The 20,999-nt window shown below is 45.9% G+C and overlaps 1 protein-coding gene and 1 pseudogene across 2 annotated transcripts in view; both read left to right on the top strand.

Moving 5' to 3' along the window:
- The window catches only part of MRPS5 (mitochondrial ribosomal protein S5), a gene marked incomplete at its 3' end in the record, with an annotated part of 22,995 nt that extends 3,057 nt beyond the window's left edge, over window positions 1-19,938 (top strand). Inside the window, 7 exon segments of one of the 2 annotated variants that reach the window (XM_014583447.2) lie at window positions 2,408-2,488; window positions 5,613-5,750; window positions 11,761-11,886; window positions 13,309-13,542; window positions 15,017-15,051; window positions 16,566-16,656; window positions 19,892-19,938. In XM_014583447.2, coding sequence (XP_014438933.1) covers window positions 2,408-2,488; window positions 5,613-5,750; window positions 11,761-11,886; window positions 13,309-13,542; window positions 15,017-15,051; window positions 16,566-16,656; window positions 19,892-19,938 — 752 coding nt within the window. 2 annotated transcript variants of the gene reach the window in all.
- A 372-nt stretch (window positions 19,939-20,310) lies between these two features.
- On the top strand, window positions 20,311-20,992 carry LOC102492974 (RRP15-like protein pseudogene; annotated as a pseudogene).
- Window positions 20,993-20,999: the final 7 nt, after the last annotated feature.

The raw sequence follows: 20,999 nt of genomic DNA, 5'->3' as shown, positions 1-20,999 counted from the left end.
TTTCTATCTCTCTCTCTCTCTGTCTTTCTGGCGAGCGCAGGCACCCTATAGCAAAAAAACTCTCAAAAAAAAAGCGCAAGCAAGCATGCAAGCACGCACCCCCTAGGGAGTGGTCATGTGGCAGTCCCTTCTCCATCTCTTTCACCTTTTGGGATTCAGGGCACACGTGTGCTTGCACCATGTGTGTTTCTCAGGCCGCGGGTCTGGGACTCCAACTGTGCAGTCAGACAGGTGGAATCCATGCCTTCACTGCCATTTCTGCATCCAGCTTGCCTGTTCTTTCACTTAGCATTCACTGCAAGAGGCTCCCCCTTGAAGCCCCCGTCAGCACCTCATCCTTACGGGCGAATGAGTTCCTTGACCACAATTGTTTATCCATCCATCAGGTGATGAACACTGGGTTGTTTCTGTCTGTTGCCTGGTGCGCCTGATGTTGTCATAGACATTCATGCACAATGTGTTTCTGCTGGAAAATATTCCTGGGAATGGAGTTGCTGGGGATGGAATCTATCTGGGAATGGGATTGTATCAAATAATAACTTTCTGAAGAATGGCCAGTCAGTAAGTAGCCGCATTCCCCTGGCAGTGCTGAGGATTTGATCGCTCTACATCCTTCTCAGCCTTGTTGTGATCTGTCCTGCTCACAGCTGTCCGAGTAGATGCGAAGTATAAGTTCATGGTTTCGATTTGCATTTCCCCAATGGGTAATGGGCAGATTCTCATGTGCTTATTGGCTGGAGAAATGTCTAGTCAAATCTTTTTAAATTGGGTTTTCTTTCTCTCTCTTTTAAAGAGGTTTTTGTCTTAGGTATATGCGCTCACTGGTGAGAGAGAGAGAGAGACAGAGCGAGAGGGAGAGCGAGAAATCACCCTCCGGGGAGATGGCCACACTGAAATCCCTTCTCCATTCTCCTCCTGGGATCTTGTCCATGCACGCACATGTGCTGGCATGAGTTTCAAGCCACTGGGACCCAGGACTCGAACGTGTGGGAATACAGGAACATAACTGCTAGGCCGTCTGCTGGTACCAAATTGGGTTCTCTTTATTATTAAGTTGCAATACTCAGTGCTTTCTGGAAAAGAGAGTCCCTTATGAGAATAATTTGCAAAACTTTGGTCTCGTTTGGTGTGTTGTCTTCATTTTGTCGTTAGTGCTCTTTGACGCACACAGTTTGAAATTTCAGTGAGGTTGGAACCAGCAGATGGCACAGCGGTTTCCTCACTGTACTCCCGGGAGTACTCCCAGTTCTCTGCAGTTTGAGTCCTGGATCTGGCGGCTTAAAACTCACACCAGGTGCATGTGCATGCATACCCAAGAGCCCAAAGAGAGAATGGAGGAGAAGGGATTGCAGTGAGACTCTTCCCCAGGGGTGATTTTCTTTTCCATCTCTCTGTCTCTCCAGCAAGCACACATGCCCTATAGCAAAAATCTCTCTCTCTCAAAAAAACAAACAAACAAACAAAAAAAACTTCGATGAAGTCTGATTTATCCTTTTTTACTTACTTATTTTGTCACTTGTGCTTTTACTGTCATGTCTAAGAAGTCTTTGCCAAATCCAAGGTCTCAGTTTAGAGCTGTAGCTTTCACAGTTAGATCCATGGTCCATTTTGCGTTAGTTTTTACATGGTATGAGGCGGGGTGCACTTGCATTCCTTTACGTGTTGGGGTCCAGTTGTCTCAGCGCTGCTCGTTGAAAACATTGTTCTTTCCCCCCTGCGTGGTCTTGGCACCCTTGTCCCAAATCACTTGCCTGGGTGTCAGCAGGCGGCATGGTGGTTAGGGCGCTGGCCCTCCACATAGCGATGGTTCAAGTCCTAGATCCAGCGACTTGGGAAATCACACCATGAGACGGTTTGTGAGACAGCGGGAGAGCTGGCGGAGGTACAGCCGTGTGCGGGAGCAGGCTGGATTCAACACTGACGAGAGTCTGGTCTGACCAGACGGAGGGTGGAGGGGAGGGAAGTGGGGCCTGCAGCTGCTGTGGCCCCGTGATTGCCCTTAGGAGTTTCGTCTTTGACTTGCGGGCAGTAGAGAGCCAGAGAATGGTCCGTCAGGACTGTGAGGTGACTGGACCTGTTACCGTAGAGAGGCAGGGAACTGGAGGGGGAGGGCTTGGAAACGGGACACTGGTCAGGAGAGTGCTGTCACCCTGTGATGACCGAGGATGAGGCCTGACCGAGGAGGGGGCAGTGAGGCCGTCAGGCGGGGCAGTGCAGGGCTTGCTGACTGGCTGGGTGTGAGGGGGAAGGGAGAGGGGGAACTGCGGTGTCACCTGCTCGGCGTGCGGCCTACTCATATTCTTGTGTTTTGGTTCTTTCATGAATACAGATATTAAATTCTATCTGGGTGTCACTGTCCTTTTTCATGTAGAAATGTCTCTTTAAATCCACTTTTTTTAATTTGCAGGTCATTTATGGTCCAGGCAGCTTTCCCTAAACACCATTCCGGCAGCTCCCATTTTGGCATTGAAGACTGCTCTCAGCATCGGTGAGCTCACGTATTTAACCACCTCCACTCAGGAGATTTCATGTTGGAACATTTTCTGCGGTGTTTTAAAAATGTAGACCAGCAAGGCACATTCTCTTTCTCTTTTTTAATTGCCGGAGAGAGACTGAAACAAAGGAAGAGGGAGAAGCCACCCCCAATGGAACATGGTCATACCACAATCCCTTCTCCACTTCCCCATCCTATCTGGATTTGGGGCACACACACACCTCCACCCAGAATGCTCTTCAAGATGCTGAGGCCAGGACTTGAACTGTGGTTAGCCGTGTAGGACCCAGTTCCAGAACTGGCTCCAAAGCATGTTATTTATAGCGGAAATATGTCTGGCCTTTTTAAAAGACTTACCTGACCAGAAGCAGCAAGAGTTGGCTTCCTTCCTTCCTAGAGAATGAAGAGTATTTAAAAAAAATTTTTATGATTGTGGGGCAAGCAGGTGGCAGAGTGGTTAAGGTGCTGGACTCCCACATGGCCGACAGCCGTTGGAGTCCCAGCCCGGTGGCTTGAAACTCACACTAGGTGCATGTATGTGCGTGCCCAAGATCCTGAGAGGAGAATAGAGGAGAAGGGATTGCGACATGGCCATGTCCTTAGAGGGTAATTTTTCACTCTTGGTCTCTCTGGCAATTACACATGCAATTGCAGAAACCTCTCAAAAAAAAAAAAATGAATAAAATGAAAAAGAAATAGTAGCTAGCATTTACTGAGTTACGACTGCATGACGGGCGTGAAACCTGCTGTCTTAGTCCTCACGCAGTATTGCTGAGGAAGCTCTCATCCCCGTAGTCCAGACGATGCAGGAGTGTCTAAGCAGCTAAGGGACTTGTTCAAGAGCACACAGCCAGTCAGAGCAAGGCTGGGACAGGCCTTCTGGATACCGTGCCGCCCCCTCGGACGTAGCCAGGCCTTTCCCTGGAGTAGCGTCTCCTCGGTCGCTGTCAGGAGGTAAGGAGGTCAAACCTCACTGAGCCCTTTTGCCTGTGGTCCGTTAAATCTTTGCTTTTCTACATGGAAAAGGCAGAATTGAAGGCTCATCGTGTCTTTATGGCCCTCTTGAGGGTTGGGCTTGACTCTGGTCACACTCCCTTTCCTTGTTTGCTGTGTCTGTGAGATGCCCACGCACCTTGGATGAGAGGCCCCGCAGCGGGTCAGGCAGACCTGGCCCCTTCCCTTTATGGCCTGCTCATTTCTTGGCTGGTGGCTTCATTCATTCATAAACCACTTACTCCCTGCTTCACTGGTGTGGGCCCGGAGAGGCTTCTGTGAGGAAGGCCGGAGAGGGGCACTCTTGGCTGAGGGGACAGCCCTGGAGAGATCAAGTGAGGAAGAGCGCTGAGAGGGAGGGAGTGGGAGGAGGAGGGAGAGAACAAGAGGCATTTCTGATGAGCCCGCCATCGCTGCCCTGTGCCCCAGCCTCCCAGTTACCGTGGATCACCGCTGCGTGCCGCTGTGCTGGGCGTGTTCAGTTAGTCCTGGGACCCGAGCCGCCCGCTGTGTGGCCCAGCCGCGTGCCGTGGTTCCTGCTCACAGCTCTGCGGCTGCACCCTGCAGTGGAGGTATTTTGGTAGCTACTGTAACCATTTCATGTCACTTTTTCCCATTTTCAAATCTGTAATACGTTGGGTTGTCCGAAAAGTCAGGATGTATTTTTCTGTGTAAGAACGCACCCTGACTTTTCCGACACCCCGGTCTCTTTAGACATGGTCTTGCTATGATGCAGTCCTTCTGCCTTAGCCTCCCGTAGGTGGGACTACAGCTGCGTGCCATGGTGCCCAGCTCGCAGGGCGTGTCAGGAATCAGCCTCTGCTCCCCGCACGGCCTCAGCTTGCTGAGTAGCAGTGTCAGCCGCCAGCCGCACGTGCAGGGCCTGCATTTTAACCTTTGTGCTTAACCACGGTTTTTCTTTTTCCCACTTAAGATCATTTCTGGTGTGTGATCCTCTGCGGCAATGAAGCGGCTCTTTCCGTCTTCCTTGTAATTTCACATAGACTTGAAGATAGCTGTCTCCATCTGTGGTTTCTGTTTTCTATCCAGGGCTGTTTCCACCCGTCATCACTTGGCTTCTAGTCGCAAGCTTCTCTGCTGACTGCAGAGGTCAAGGGTCGGGGCGCTGTTTTGTTAGTCGTATTCCTGTTTCCCATCACCCACCAGTTCCTCTCACCTCTGCCTTCTTCCTCAGTGGACACCACCCTCCATGGGGTTGGTCAAAATGCTACCTCTAAGATATGCTGTTTAAAACATTTTTCCAGCGGGGTGCCAGCAGGTGGCATAGTGGGTAAGGTGCTAGACTCCCACATGGTTGACTGAATTTCTAGTGTTAGACCCTATGGCTTCAAACTCACACCGGGCACTTGTGTGTGTGTGTGCCCAAAATCCTAGGAGGAGAATGAAGGAGAAAAGATTGAGGTGAGGTGAGGTCATCACCCCTGGGGGGTGATTTCCTGCTTTCTGTCTCTCTGTAGCAAAAGTCTCTCAAAAAATTGTTTTTCTATAGAGGGTGCATGTGTGGTTGCAGGAGAGAAAGAAGGAACGTGAGGAAGCATTTCCCACGAGACCTGATCATGCTGTAATCCCTCCTCTGTCCCCCTCATTTAGGGATTTTGGGCACATGTGCACATGCAGCCGGTATGTTTCCCAAGCCACCAGTCCAGGACTCAGACTGTGCCACTGTAGAATACAGTCATCTCCTTGTTTCTTAAACCTTCGCCTAGGGTCCTCTCCCCTCCGGTTCTGCACTCTGCTCTACCCAGTCATTTGCAGGTCTTCCCTCCTCAGTGCACTGCCCAGCTGCATGCAGCAGAGGGCGCAATTCGCCCAGAGCAGGCGCCATAATGCAGGGCAGAAACCCTAATGTGGCCGATCTGCTCTTTTCTTTAGACAGCTATATCTGTTGAGCAAATGAACTGTGACTGCTCTAATTAGGAGGGGCACTTATGTTGTTATCAAGCAACAGTATTGTTTTATTTTTTCAAGAAAGACTGTCCTCCCAACATGATTGTGAACGTTTCTGGTTTTAGTGACTTACTTTCAGTAGAAGTAGCTATTCGGTGCTGGCAGTGCTTCTCCGGTCCTGGAACTTCTAACTCAGTTTCCTTCCATCTGCCCGCAGGTCCTCCGTCATCACAGGGATCCAGAGACAGCCGTCGCTTCGCCAGCTTGAGCCACGCCCTGCAGGCACAGTGCTGCATTTCTTCCGCCAGGAACTTGGCGGCCCAGCAGTACAGGCCGTATAGTTTCTTCACAAAGTGTACGTAGCGTGGCCAGGCTTCTCATGTCAAGAAACAGAAAAGTAAAAGATGTCTTATGTCGTCAGTTTTCTACTTTCTTAAATAACGTTTTAGTGGTGCACTGTTAAAAATGATCTTCGCTGTGCACGTACACATATACACGTAAACTTTATTTTGTAAAACTGTGATAGTGAATCATTGCACACATATTGCGTTGTCGGGAAGTCAGGACACATTTTTTGCATGGGAAAGCATAAAAATACATTGTTGCTTTCTCGACTACCTGATAGTAACCTCCCTATTCCCTTCTAGAAAATGACAGAAAAGAGTTGAAATACTATTCTATTTCAGATAACCTTTTAGGTTAATTAGAATCTTAAACTGGATGTGAAACTCAAATCTGTTAAAATTTGTCAAAAGAACTTAATTCTACTTGTGACCATTATGAAGTCACGCTCGTGAGTAACATTTAAGAATATGGAAAAGAATATAGAATGCAATGTGGTACATATTGTGTAATTTCAGTTTTCTTTAAAACAAACAAATATACGTGCTTGATGCGTGTGTAAAGAAAAAGGCAAAATGTACATTATGGTCTAATACCAGTAACAGGATTATGATTTTTATAGTCTTGTTTTTCAGGCTTATAAAAATAACTTTTATAATCCGAGAAGAGATGAAAAGACATTTAAAATAGCATGATGACATTCAAAAGTTAATGTATAACTTGATCTTAAAAAAAATGTAGTTAGAAATTTGTGGCAAGGTAGTTAAAGGCACTGGACTCCCACATGGCTGATCACAGTTCAAGTCCCAGACCTGGTGGCTTGCTTTCTTACTTTCCCTTTCTCTCTCTCTGTCTCTCTCTGATCAAATTGGAAAATAATAATAATAATAATAATAAAGTTCCTCCTCACAGCTCTGCGGCTGCACCCTGCAGTGGAGGTATTTTGGTAGCTACTGTAACCATTTCATGTCACTTTTTCCCATTTTCAAATCTGTAATACGTTGGGTTGTCCGAAAAGTCAGGATGTATTTTTCTGTGTAAGAACGCACCCTGACTTTTCCGACACCCCGGTCTCTTTAGACATGGTCTTGCTATGATGCAGTCCTTCTGCCTTAGCCTCCCGTAGGTGGGACTACAGCTGCGTGCCATGGTGCCCAGCTCGCAGGGCGTGTCAGGAATCAGCCTCTGCTCCCCGCACGGCCTCAGCTTGCTGAGTAGCAGTGTCAGCCGCCAGCCGCACGTGCAGGGCCTGCATTTTAACCTTTGTGCTTAACCACGGTTTTTCTTTTTCCCACTTAAGATCATTTCTGGTGTGTGATCCTCTGCGGCAATGAAGCGGCTCTTTCCGTCTTCCTTGTAATTTCACATAGACTTGAAGATAGCTGTCTCCATCTGTGGTTTCTGTTTTCTATCCAGGGCTGTTTCCACCCGTCATCACTTGGCTTCTAGTCGCAAGCTTCTCTGCTGACTGCAGAGGTCAAGGGTCGGGGCGCTGTTTTGTTAGTCGTATTCCTGTTTCCCATCACCCACCAGTTCCTCTCACCTCTGCCTTCTTCCTCAGTGGACACCACCCTCCATGGGGTTGGTCAAAATGCTACCTCTAAGATATGCTGTTTAAAACATTTTTCCAGCGGGGTGCCAGCAGGTGGCATAGTGGGTAAGGTGCTAGACTCCCACATGGTTGACTGAATTTCTAGTGTTAGACCCTATGGCTTCAAACTCACACCGGGCACTTGTGTGTGTGTGTGCCCAAAATCCTAGGAGGAGAATGAAGGAGAAAAGATTGAGGTGAGGTGAGGTCATCACCCCTGGGGGGTGATTTCCTGCTTTCTGTCTCTCTGTAGCAAAAGTCTCTCAAAAAATTGTTTTTCTATAGAGGGTGCATGTGTGGTTGCAGGAGAGAAAGAAGGAACGTGAGGAAGCATTTCCCACGAGACCTGATCATGCTGTAATCCCTCCTCTGTCCCCCTCATTTAGGGATTTTGGGCACATGTGCACATGCAGCCGGTATGTTTCCCAAGCCACCAGTCCAGGACTCAGACTGTGCCACTGGCCATGTGGGTTCCAGCCACCTTAACCACCAGGCCAGCAACTGGCCCTAAATACATGTTTTAAGTGGTATATGCGTATGGTGAAAAAATTTCCAAAAAAGAACAGAAAAGCTAGTCCCTCATAGCCAACCTTTAAGTGCATCAGTTTTCGTCCCTGGAGGGAATCGTGGTTACCCTTTTCTTGTACAGTATGTACTGCTGGGGTTAGTCTGTAGAATACAGTCATCTCCTTGTTTCTTAAACCTTCGCCTAGGGTCCTCTCCCCTCCGGTTCTGCACTCTGCTCTACCCAGTCATTTGCAGGTCTTCCCTCCTCAGTGCACTGCCCAGCTGCATGCAGCAGAGGGCGCAATTCGCCCAGAGCAGGCGCCATAATGCAGCGCAGAAACCCTAATGTGGCCGATCTGCTCTTTTCTTTAGACAGCTATATCTGTTGAGCAAATGAACTGTGACTGCTCTAATTAGGAGGGGCACTTATGTTGTTATCAAGCAACAGTATTGTTTTATTTTTTCAAGAAAGACTGTCCTCCCAACATGATTGTGAACGTTTCTGGTTTTAGTGACTTACTTTCAGTAGAAGTAGCTATTCGGTGCTGGCAGTGCTTCTCCGGTCCTGGAACTTCTAACTCAGTTTCCTTCCATCTGCCCGCAGGTCCTCCGTCATCACAGGGATCCAGAGACAGCCGTCGCTTCGCCAGCTTGAGCCACGCCCTGCAGGCACAGTGCTGCATTTCTTCCGCCAGGAACTTGGCGGCCCAGCAGTACAGGCCGTATAGTTTCTTCACAAAGTGTACGTAGCGTGGCCAGGCTTCTCATGTCAAGAAACAGAAAAGTAAAAGATGTCTTATGTCGTCAGTTTTCTACTTTCTTAAATAACGTTTTAGTGGTGCACTGTTAAAAATGATCTTCGCTGTGCACGTACACATATACACGTAAACTTTATTTTGTAAAACTGTGATAGTGAATCATTGCACACATATTGCGTTGTCGGGAAGTCAGGACACATTTTTTGCATGGGAAAGCATAAAAATACATTGTTGCTTTCTCGACTACCTGATAGTAACCTCCCTATTCCCTTCTAGAAAATGACAGAAAAGAGTTGAAATACTATTCTATTTCAGATAACCTTTTAGGTTAATTAGAATCTTAAACTGGATGTGAAACTCAAATCTGTTAAAATTTGTCAAAAGAACTTAATTCTACTTGTGACCATTATGAAGTCACGCTCGTGAGTAACATTTAAGAATATGGAAAAGAATATAGAATGCAATGTGGTACATATTGTGTAATTTCAGTTTTCTTTAAAACAAACAAATATACGTGCTTGATGCGTGTGTAAAGAAAAAGGCAAAATGTACATTATGGTCTAATACCAGTAACAGGATTATGATTTTTATAGTCTTGTTTTTCAGGCTTATAAAAATAACTTTTATAATCCGAGAAGAGATGAAAAGACATTTAAAATAGCATGATGACATTCAAAAGTTAATGTATAACTTGATCTTAAAAAAAATGTAGTTAGAAATTTGTGGCAAGGTAGTTAAAGGCACTGGACTCCCACATGGCTGATCACAGTTCAAGTCCCAGACCTGGTGGCTTGCTTTCTTACTTTCCCTTTCTCTCTCTCTGTCTCTCTCTGATCAAATTGGAAAATAATAATAATAATAATAATAAAATAAAATAAAATAATTCTTTAAAAAATGTAGTTAGAATTTTTACTACTCTCTTAAAGAATTAAACTCTTTTTTTAAAAAATTATTTAATTTTGTTAATTATTATTTTAAATTTGCTTTGGGGCATTTACATTTATGAGAGAGAGACAGAGATAGAAAGAGATAGAGAGAAAGTGGAAAGCAAGCTGCCAGGTCCAGGACTCAAAGTGTAGTCGGCCATGTAGGAGTCCAGCACCTTAATCACCATGCCACCTGCTGGCCCAAGAGCTAAACTCTAAATTTAGACTTACCTTTTTCTCTCAATATTAAGTTCCTTTTTATTTATTTAATTATTTATTTATTTTTGCAGAGAGAGAGAGAAAACGTGAGAAAGTAAGAAGGTGCAGTTGGCCATGTGAGACTCTAGCGCCTTAACCGCCACGCCACCTGCCGGCCCCCACAGCATGATTTTTAAGCCACCAGGTCCAGGACTTGAACCACAGTTGGTCATGTGGGAAACCAGTGCCTTAACCACCATGCCATCTACTGGCTCATCCCCAAGTTCTTTTTAACATGGGACCCCTTTTAGTGTTAAACAGTGACTGACTTCTGACTCTAAGTGAAGGAAAGCTCGGTAATCGATGGGCCTCTTAGAGTACCCACTTACAAACGGCAGATTTTCGATGGCATTTATGGGTACCATTATTTTAAGCAGTTGGAAGGAAACAGCAAGGCTTCAGTGCAAGTTTAGTTCGAGGTTACCTCTGGTCCTTTTTCTCTGGCGAGAGATGGATGAAACAGCATGGGCATGGGTCTCGTTTATTTTCTGCACTTTGCTTTTGAAGACCAGCTGTAATATATGCGTGTGTTCTGAACAATGGAATACTACACGTTTAGTTATATTACAAATCGAAGACCTTTCCCCTTTCTGCGTATTATAGAGTGAGGACCAGGGAACAGGCAGGTAGAACTTTCAAACCCTGTACGAGTTCATTAGAGGAGATGAAGGTGCTCATTTATCTTCTAGCGTATACTTCGTATTTATCAGGCACATCGATGTGTCTCAGAATTTCAAGTACTCCAACATTTGTGTGGTCTGATTCTTTTTATCCATCTATATATCTATCTATTTATTTTTTAAGTTTTGCCATAGGGCACCTGCATTCACTGGAGAGCGACAGAGACAGAAAGAAGGAGAGAAAGTGAGAAATCATCCCCCTGGGAGGGGAGTGACCATGCTATAACCCTTTTCCTCCCTTCTCTCAGGATTTGAGCACGCACGTACACACGCCCAGCATGATTTTCAAGCTGCTGGGTCCAGGACTCAAACCACAGAGTTGGCGCCTTAACCTCCATGCCACGTGCCGGCCTGTGCCGTGATTCATTATGAAATAAATGGGTAATGCTGCAGTGTCAGTGGTTATACAGATCAACTGGTGATTCAGTAAAAGGCTGGAAGTCCTTGAGCAGCCCATTGAAATCCAACAAATAAATTGGCTATAACAATGAAATTCAGATATGGTCAAAAATAAAGAATGTAAAAGAAACTACTGATGGAGATGTGTGATTGAAGAGTAGCTGGGAGTCTTAGGAATTCGCAAGTGGGGCTGAGTGAGTGGTGTCAGGGCCTATCCTGGACCCACGTGCAGTGTTGCCATCAGACTCCTGAACACGCTTTCTTCCCGTGTCGCTTAGACTTTAACTGGAGTTGAAGGTGAATTCGAGTACTTTGTTTTGAAGAAAACACATTTAGGGCACTTACATAAGAACAGAGAGAACAATTGAAATTCTTTAGTCTTGGGGCCAGCAGGTGGCGTGGTGGTTGAGGTGCTAGACTCCCACATGGCCATCCACAGTTCAAGTCCTGGACCTGGTGGCTTGCTGTCTCACCTTCTCTCTCTCTCTCTCTGGTAAGCACACATACCTTATAGCAAACTGAAAAAGAATAAATAATTAATGGGTTCAGATTGAAATATTGGTTCTAGTTTGGACTAAGTCACCTCTACTTAGAACGGATAATTACTGATTATCCCAATGGACAGGGAAGCGCTCTATGCCATAGTTGATAAAAAGGCAGGGGAACACAGCGACTGCTAACCGGGATTTCAGTGTTGGCCATCTCCTGTGGGGGAAGTGATAGAGGTGTTTCATCCGGGGCTTCCCAGACAACCATCGGATGTGTGCCAAGACTGATTGTGTTTTGCCTTCGTTACTTCAGTGACGTGAGTGATGTTGACCTCCTCTGCCTTTTCTTAGCTGATAGGAAGCCATAGGTCATTGCCCGGAAACTACTGACTTTTAAAACCCTCGTCTCATCACAGTGACGGCAGACGAGCTTTGGAAAGGAGCCTTAGCGGAGACTGGTGCCGGAGCAAGAAAAGGAAGAGGCAAAAGAACTAAGAAAAAGAGAAGGAAGGACCTGAATAGGGGTCAGGTCATCGGCGAAGGTACGCTTACTTACAAAAACAGTGGTGGTGGTTAAAAACGTTTTTGGGGGGCCAGCAGGTGGCATAGCGGTTAAGGGCACTGGACTCCCACATGACCAACCACAGTTCAAGTCCTGGACCTGGCAACTTGCTTTCTCACTTTCCCTCTCTCTTTCTCTCACTCTGCCCCTCTTTGGTCAAATTAAAATAAATAAAGTTAAATAAAAATAATTCTTGAAACAATTTTTTTCTCCTGATTTTATGGGTGTTTTATAATCTGGAAGCATCAAACATTTCTCATGAAGGGCGCTGGGATCTGTGGTTTTAGAGTCCAACGAAATGGCTTACTCGTTGCCCGGGATTAGAAAAAGCCTACAGAAAGGGATTCCTTCAATTAGTTAGTTGTTTAACAAGCATAAAAGTCCCTGTGTGGCATCTCTTATGTTGAAAAACTGGCAAATGGGACCACCAGATGTAATGGTCACATCACTAGATTCTCATGCAGTTGACCATGGTTCGAGTCCTGGACCCGGTGGCTTGAAACTCATGCTGGACACCTGTGTGTGTGTGTGTGCCCAAGATCCCAAGAGGAGAATGAAGAGAAGGGATTATAGCATGACCAGCCCCCGTGGGGGGTGATTTCTCACTTTCTGTCTCTCTGTCTCTCTCTGTCTCTCTGGTGAGCTCGTGTGCCCTATAGCAAAAATTTCTCTTAAAAAAAAAAAGAAAAGCTGACACTTAAGTGGGAGAAGATGGGATAACTGTAGACTTGGCCGAATTTCTCTGCAAAGGGAAAGATAGTAAATGTTTCACAGAACAAGTCATGGGCTGGATTTGGTCCGTGGGCCTTCGTTTGCTGATCCTTAGAACACATGATTGCTTATACTTTTTATTTAAATGAGCGAGAGAGAAAGACAGGTACCTGACAAAGTCTGGCCAGTGGGATCCTCTGTCCTGACCTCTAGTTAGCTAGGCTCCCGGGTGTGGCTGTTGCCCTAGGTAATGGGATAATGTGGAGTCGCTAGTAGTAGGGTAGGGATGTTTAAAATCTTAATTGTACCAAGTGGCCTGCCAAGTGGCTGTATTAGCTCACAACCAACAGTGCGTTGTCATCTGCACACGTGGCCTGGTGTTTGGTTTATGTTTTTCTAGGTTGTTATAGGGCATGTGCGCTCACTAGAGAGAGAAACAGAGAGACAGAGAAAGTGAGAACTCACCCTCTGGGGGAGATGGCCATGTCACAATCCCTTCTCCAGTCCCCTTTGGAGACTCTAGGGACGCGTGCATTCACACCCCGTGTGTTTTTTAAGCCGCTGGGTCCAGGACTCAAACCATGCAGTTGGCCATGGGGGATCCAGCCACCTGAACCACCATGCCACAGGCTGGCCCCGCAAATGAAAGCTTTGTAAAAGTTCTTGTCTACCTGTATGTTTGCACCTGTAGGACGACACGGGTACCTGTGGCCTGGTCTGAATGTGCCTCTCATGAGAAATGGAGCCGTCCAGACCATTGCCCAAAGAAGCAAAGAGGAGCAGGAGCAGGTGGAGGCGGACATGGTCCAGCAGCGGGAAGAGTGGGACCGGAGGAAGAAGATGAAGGTCAAGCGGGAGCGAGGATGGAGCGGGAACACGTGGGGAGGCGTCAGTCTTGGCCCCCCTGACCCTGGTCCCAACGGAGGTAATGGAGTCCTGGTTTACTCACCTTTGACAGAAAATACTTGTTCTAGAATTTCTAGGAAGGGATTTTACTGACTCATCTGCTTAAATTGCCTTGTTTGAAAAAAAGGATTTGAGCATCTTGGGACCAGCAGCTGGCGTAATGGCTATGTCTCTGAACTCCCATGTAGTTGACCGCGGTTCGAATCCTGGACCGGTGGCTTAAACTCACACCGGGCGCGTGTGCCTGCGTGCCCAAGACCCCGAGAGGAGAATGGAGGAGAAGGGATTGCGGCGTGACCATCCCCCCTGGGGGGTGATTTCTCGCTTTCTGTCTCTCTGTCTCTCTCTATCTGTCTGGCGAGCACACGCACCCTGTAGCAAAAACCTCTCCAAAAAAAAAAAAAAAAAGAAAAAAAAGAAAAGGACTTGAGCATCTTTAAAATAATGAGCACAGTATCATCCCAGCTGTTTTGTGGAACACCGAAGGCCTGTGCCCAGGAAGAACTCCACCAGCGGGGCTGGGAGGCACTTCCCTGGTTCCTGGTGCTCTCCCGTGGCCTCTCAGACCGTAACTGTGGTGATGCACACTGTGGGTGTATAGGCGCTTGCCTACAGGGGATGGTGTTTCCCAAACACAGTTGGCCATGGGGCTTCATTTAGTCTATAAGGAGGAGGTGGAGTTGTTGCTGGAAAGTGAGGTGGGTGTGGAGGAGGGATATTTCGTGAGAAGGTAGGGATGTGGTGCTGGCTTCAGAATCATCCAGTGGGTGGGAGCTTGGCTTTAGAGGAGAGAGACCGGCCGTGAGTTGATAGTTGTTGAAGCTGACTAATGGATCCATCAGCTTTCATCCTGCTGTCCTGTTTTTACATATGTGAAGTTTTCTATAACTTTAAGGTTTTTAAAAGTAAAATGTCACAAAGAGCATTTGGAATGGCAGCTGTGGGGAGCAGAGGAGACCTAACTAACAACTCCGAAGGCCAGCAGGCAGCAGGGAGGCCTCGGATTGCAGGCTGTGTGTCTTTGGGCCCGCGGCTGTGCTGTGCTTGGACTTCTCTGCAGCACCAGCAGGCCAGGCGCGGCCAGGCAGCTGCAGTGGTTCGGGCTGGAGTAGTGTAGGAGAGAAAAGTGGGGAGGGTCCTGAGGACATACTCAAGATCTGGCAGGCATGATGGGCCGCGGTGTCTGGGCTGCCGTTGAGAGCAGAGAAGCAAGCATCCATTGAGGAGGTGGGGGGCGGGGCCCCAGGAACCATGGCTGCGGGTGCAGTGCCTGGGAGCTGCAGGGGCAGCAGCGTGCGGCCGATCGGTGATTAGGTGAAGAGTTCCGTTTGCAGCAGTCTCTGGTGAGGCTGGGGGCCCAGGGTGTGGCCCTGAGATGGCACCAAATCTGAGATTCTTTCTCACTCTTCGTAGAAGTCTGTGCTGGAAAACGCTTTCCCAAGCAAACAGTGCAGGCACATTTATCTGTGTGCTCATTTCTTTCCTCTCTGCAGAAACGTACGATGATTTTGACACCAGGATACTCGAGGTAGGCAGGCTGCACAGATGCCGGTGAGCCTTGGGAGAGGGTGTCGGTGGGGATGGGGAAGAGGGGCCGTGAGGAACTGCCTTTGATGTGTGACTGGCGGATGCTGCTGATCTGGGTGAGGAAATAAAACTCTCATTTCAGTTCCTCGGTACTGACTGTCCCGACTGCTGCCCTTCTGGGGGAGCTACTGATTGAGTCTCTTGACAAAGCGGCTGCAGGGATGTGGACAGCAGCAGAATATACAAATTAACTTTCAGCTCCTGCCTCCTCATACTTGCGTAGCTTAGCAGTCTGTCCGGGAGTTATACCGCTGTTGGCACTAACACGCAAGTCAGGGAGCAGAGATTGGGAGCAGCCAGGGGCAGGGCTAAGGGCTCGGCGTCCGCAGTGAGTGTCCAGATCCTGGGGACATCGTCTCTGGGTTGCATGCAGGCCCTGGAAACCAAAGCCTATGTCAAGTAACCTTCAGTCACTTTCTGCAGCATTCTCTAAAATAGTAATGTCCCTCTGAGCTGGCACTGCATTCACTTAATCGGTGGTAAATATCACACGGAGGTGCTAGCAGGTGGCATGGTGATGAATGCCCTGGACTCCCACATGGCCAGCTGTGGTTCAAGTCCCGGACCTGGCATTTTGCTTTCCCTCTCTCTCTCTCTTTCTCTGGTGAGTACATGTGCCCTGTAGCAAATTAAAAAAAAAACAAAAATGATGATGAAATTAATGTTCATGTAAAGGGACCGTCATGAACTAGGGAGCCTGGCCTGCTGCCAGGTAAGCAGTTTAATAAACAAATTTATAGTTTTTGGGCCTCGAAAGTAGCACCCTCCCCCAAAATGCACATTTCCCTGTAGTTTATAACAAACAGGTTTTTCCAAGTTTTCTATTCTCTGTTGAGCCTAATCCATAACACAGAGGTCCAGTTTTATGTAATTATTTCTATACACTGCATTCATTATTTATAAGATGTGCGTTTTTCATATTTGAACACCTTGGATATCGGGGACATAGGTCATAATCAGTGATAGACTATTTCAGAGTTTAATCAGCAGTTTTTTTCTTGTGATACATTGGGTTACCTTGAAAGGTTGTCTCAGTTGGTCTTCCTAGTAACCCCATGGAATAGGAGGAGAAAGCTTATTTCTGAAGAAACAGCCCAGAAGGAAGTTTCCTTCAGAGAAGGTTGTTGCTTGCGCTCATGGAATTGGCTGATGGCATGCCCGTTCTCCTGGTGTGCGTGGGCGTGAGTGAGGCAAGACCCTACCAAAGAGATTTTTTTTTTTTAACTCTTTTTTTTTTTTTAACTTTTTATTTATTATTATTATCATTATTATTTTCCAGTTTGATCAGAGAGAGACAGAGAGAGAGAGAGGAAGTGAGAAAGCAAGCTACCAGGTCCGAGACTTGAACCGCGGTTGGCCATGTGGGAGTCCAGCGCCCTTAACCACCATGCCACTTGCCGGCCCCGCAAAGAGTTTTCATTAAGTGTAATATTCATGAGATGTTTTATCTTCTAGGTAAGAAATGTTTTCAATATGACAGCAAAAGAGGGAAGAAAGAAATCTGTCCGCGTCCTGGTAGCTGTGGGCAACGGAAAAGGCGCAGCAGGTGAGAGGGGTGTGGGCTGCAGGGGGGCGGGGCAGGGCCGAGGCCGGAAGTGGTTGGACCGTGCCATGGCGTGGGGGCTGTATGCTGTGGGCAGGACTTTCTGCCGATGGAAGCTTGTAGTGGTTTGGGCTCCAAAACCTGGTGGCAAATCCATGAAATCCCGTACAGGAAAAAGTAAGAATACATCTTCCTAGATCTGCTTTTTATTTTCCTGGGAACAATAGATCTTTTAAAAGGCTAGAAACACTATTGTATTCTGTACAGTAGTGAAAAATTAGGAGGGAAGCACTAATGGTTCCGAAGGGCCACGGTTACAAAAAACAGGGTAGACATACAATGTCATATTCTTCAGCCACTAACGGATTGTGAAAAGTAATGCAGAGGGAGGAGAGGGACCTTCATATAGGACTGAATAATATATTCCAGTTTTTAAAAGTATGTTTATATGCAAAGATAAAACTGGAAGACTATACATTGAAAAGGTTCACAGCGTTTACTTTGATTAGTAAGTTTGCCGATTAGTTAACTTCTCTATACTTTTCTGTGATGTTTTCATAGTGAACATCTGTTTTTGAAATGTATAAAGGAATAAAAAAACGAGGGTCCAGCAGACGGCGTGACAGTTAAGGTGCTGGACTCCCACATGCCCTACTGTGGTTCACGTTCCAGACCCAGTGGTTGAAATTCACGCCAGGCGCAAGTGCATGCGTGGCCAAAATCCTAAGAGAATGGAAGAGGAGGGATTGCAGTGTGGCCATGCCCCTGAGGGGGTGATTTCTCACTTTTCACTATTTCTGTCTGTCTCTTACTGGCAAGTGCACTCACCCTATGGCAGAAGCCTTAAAAAAAATAAAAAATAAATAAAAAATGGAAAAGGAAACTGGAAAATTGCTTTCTTAATCCATATGGACACTTTCAAAACAAAAGTGACACGTATACACAGTATGTATATTTATCCATTTATTATTTAAATTTAACCAGAGAGGGGCAGAGAGAGAGAGAGAAAAGAGGGAAAGTGAGAAAGCAAGCTACCAGGCCCAGGATTCAAACCACAGTCGGCCATATGAGAGTCCAGCAACCTAAACCACCATGCCACCTGCTGGCCCCAAGCTGAACAATTTTTATAACCTTTTCCCTTCTGCTGAGTCCTTAATTTACAAAGAGCTTATGCCAACAAATAAGGAATGTTTTCAGTAATGTTTCTAATTTTTTAATATTTATTTAAAAAATTAAGCTTCTTGTACATATAATTTGTGGTACTTTTTTTTTTTTTTTGAGAGGGGTTTTTGCTATAGGGGGCGTGTACTTGCCAGAAAGACAGAGAGAGACAGAGAGACAGAGACAGAAAGCGAGAAATCACCTCCCAGGGGGGATGGCCACACCGCAATCCCTTTTCCTCCGTTCTCCTCTTGGGATCTTGGACATGCATGCACACACGCCCGGCATGAGTTTTAAGCCACCAGGTCCGGGACTTGAACCGTGGTCGATTACATGGGAGTCCAGCGACATAGCCATTACACTAACTGCTGGTCCCTAATTTGTGGTACTTTTAAGTACAGCAGTGGGGGAAATTCTTACTCTGACATTGCTGCCTTAAAGTTATATGCATTTTTTTAAAATATTATTTTATTATTTATTTATTTATTTTAAAAATTTGACCAAAGAAGGACAGAGCAAGAGAGAGAGGGAAAGTGAGAAAGCAAGCCACCAGGTCCAGGACTCGTACTATGGTTGGCCATGTGGGAGTCCAGTGCCTTTAACCACCACGCCACCTGCTGGCCCCAGTTATGCGCATTTTAATCGTTAAGTATTGCCAGATTGCCCCCTAAAAGTTGCATCAGTTGAGGCCCCTCTCTACATCTCACCCTTGCCAGCTCTGGGTATTTTCAAACTCTACTGACTGTCAGTAAGATGCGTTAAACCCATCTTGGTTTTTATTTTAATTTCAATAATAATGAGAGTTTGGAGACCATTTTGCGTGTTTATCGGCCCTTCTTCCTTTTTGAGATTTGTCCGTTCTTGTGCTTGTCCGTTTTTCTATCGGGTAATTGTTCTGATTCATTGGTATAAGCTCTTTGTAAATGAAGGACATTAGCCCTTTGTCTTATCGATATTTTGATTTGGTTTCTAATTTTGTTCACACAGAACTTCTAAATCCACAAGTTTTAAACCTTCTTATTGCAGATTTATTAGTCTTTTAGCACATGGTTAGAAAGCCTTCTTGAGAAGGTTGTAAATATTGGGTCATCGGGAAAGGCACGACACATTTCTGCAGAGAAAAACAGAAAAATGCGTCTTGACTTTTCCTGACGAACTAATAAGTTCACTCATATTTTCCTCTCGGATTTTCATGGTTTCGTTTGTTTTATTTTTGAACTAGGAATCGGAATACATAGCCCCATTCTTCCCAAGTCACAGACGTCTTGACTGTCTCATGGGGCAGAATTATCTCATGGTACTTCCCTATACAGTTAAAAATAAATGACTTCCTTCAAAATAAACCATTGATAGTGTCAGTAAATTGTTTTAATTTCCTGGCTAATTAAAATCTGAATTTTAGAAAGTTCTAGTGAAATCATGGCTTTGCCCTATGGCCATGTATGTTTATTGCTAGCCTTCCTGGTTATTTTTATCTAATTTCAAAAACGTCCAGAACATGAGGCCAGTGGGTGGTGTGGTGCTTAAGGTGCTGGACACCCACGTGGCCGAGTGCAGTTTGAGTACCGGACCCAGCAGCTTAACACTCATGTCAGATATGTGCGCATGCCCACAGTCCCAAGAGGAGAACGGAGAGGGACTGCAGTGTGGCCATCCCCCGTCCCCAGTGGGGGTGTGATTTTTTGTTGCCTGTTTTCCAGTGAGTGCACATACCCTATAGCAAAAATCTCTCTAAAAAAAAAAACCCCAAAAAGTAAAAAACCATTTTCCTTATTAACTTAGAGCATATTTCGTTTTCTAACTTGTACATTTACTTGTATGTAAAGGAGTAATATCATGCACCTGATCTTGGATTTCATGAGAATGTCCAAATGCATTTCTAGAATGCCTCAGAGCAGATAGGCCAATCTCTGTAGCCTCATGCATTGTTGCTGGTTTTAGATAGCAGGATTTCTCTGGGCAGTAGAAAGATGAAGTTCTATAGAATGTTTTAGAAACTGAAGCACGAACGTAGTAAAAGACACTCTTATGTGCAAAATTTATGTCCCTTTTCTTATTTTTGCTTTTTCTTTGAAAGGTTTTGCTGTTGGGAAAGCCACTGAACGGGCAGATGCTTTCAGAAAAGTATGTATTTTTTTTTTTCTTTGCTGACATTCAATAAAAGATCAATAAGCTTTGTGCTAGATACCATGGGAACCACAAAAAAGATCAGACTCTTCCCATGAGGCTTGTTGTTAAAGGTCACGTATCTCAGGGCCATGGTGGTTGAGGTGCTGGACTCACCCGTGGCTGACTGTGGATCAAGTCCCAGACCTGGTGGCTTGAAACTCACACCAGGTGCGTGTGTGTGCGTGCCCAGAATCCAGAGTGGAGAATGGAGGAGAAGGGTTGCCATGTGGCCATCCCTCAGGAAGTGATTTCTCTCTTTATGTCTCTCTCTGTGTGTCTGTGGCCTGTGCACATGCCTTCTAACAAAAATCTCTTCCCCCCAAAAGAAAAAAAGATTACTTATCTCTTCACAAGTAGTATCAGAAGCATCTGTATTCTTATGTATCATTTTTGTCAGACTCGTTGCTTACCAAATTATAAAACAGCTATAGAAGTTTGAACACACACCCGACGCAACTCTCAGGTGACGCTTCTGGTTAGGGAAAATGGCCGCGGCCGTTCGGGACTCACGTGTGAATGCGGGCAAAAAGCTGAAAAATTCTCTGAAGAAGAAGAAGATGAAAATGGTAGCCAAGGCTGTAGCATCGGAACTAGAAGATGAGGTTAAAAACGATTCCGACCATGGAGGTTTTGCAGGAAGCTGTGAATTGGAGAAGGATTGCTTTTCTTCTGATGATGGAGCAATAGAAGCTGACAGTGAAGATGATGCTGAACCCTTTGACAAAGAAAATGAAAGTGCTGCAGAATCAAGTGCTGGGACTAATGTAGGCTGGGCAGATGCCATGGCCAAAATCCTTAACAAAAAAACTCCTAAAAGCAAACCCACCATTCTGGTCAAAAACAAAGAGCAGGAAAAGGAAAAAGAAAAGTTGAAGCAAGAAAGACTAGAGAAAAGAAAACAGCTTGATAAGAAGCGGGAGTGGGAAATGATGTGCAGAGTAAAGCCAGATGTTGTCAAAGACAAGGAAACAGAAATCTTCAGAGGATTGCAACGAGGGGTGTGGTGCAGTTATTTA

Source organism: Tupaia chinensis, unplaced genomic scaffold, assembly GCF_000334495.1.
Source record: "Tupaia chinensis unplaced genomic scaffold, TupChi_1.0 Scaffold144276_1, whole genome shotgun sequence".
NCBI classification, from domain to species: Eukaryota; Metazoa; Chordata; class Mammalia; order Scandentia; family Tupaiidae; genus Tupaia; species Tupaia belangeri.
The sequence above is the reverse complement of the archived record's forward strand: the minus strand, read 5'-3'. Positions and strand labels throughout refer to the sequence as shown.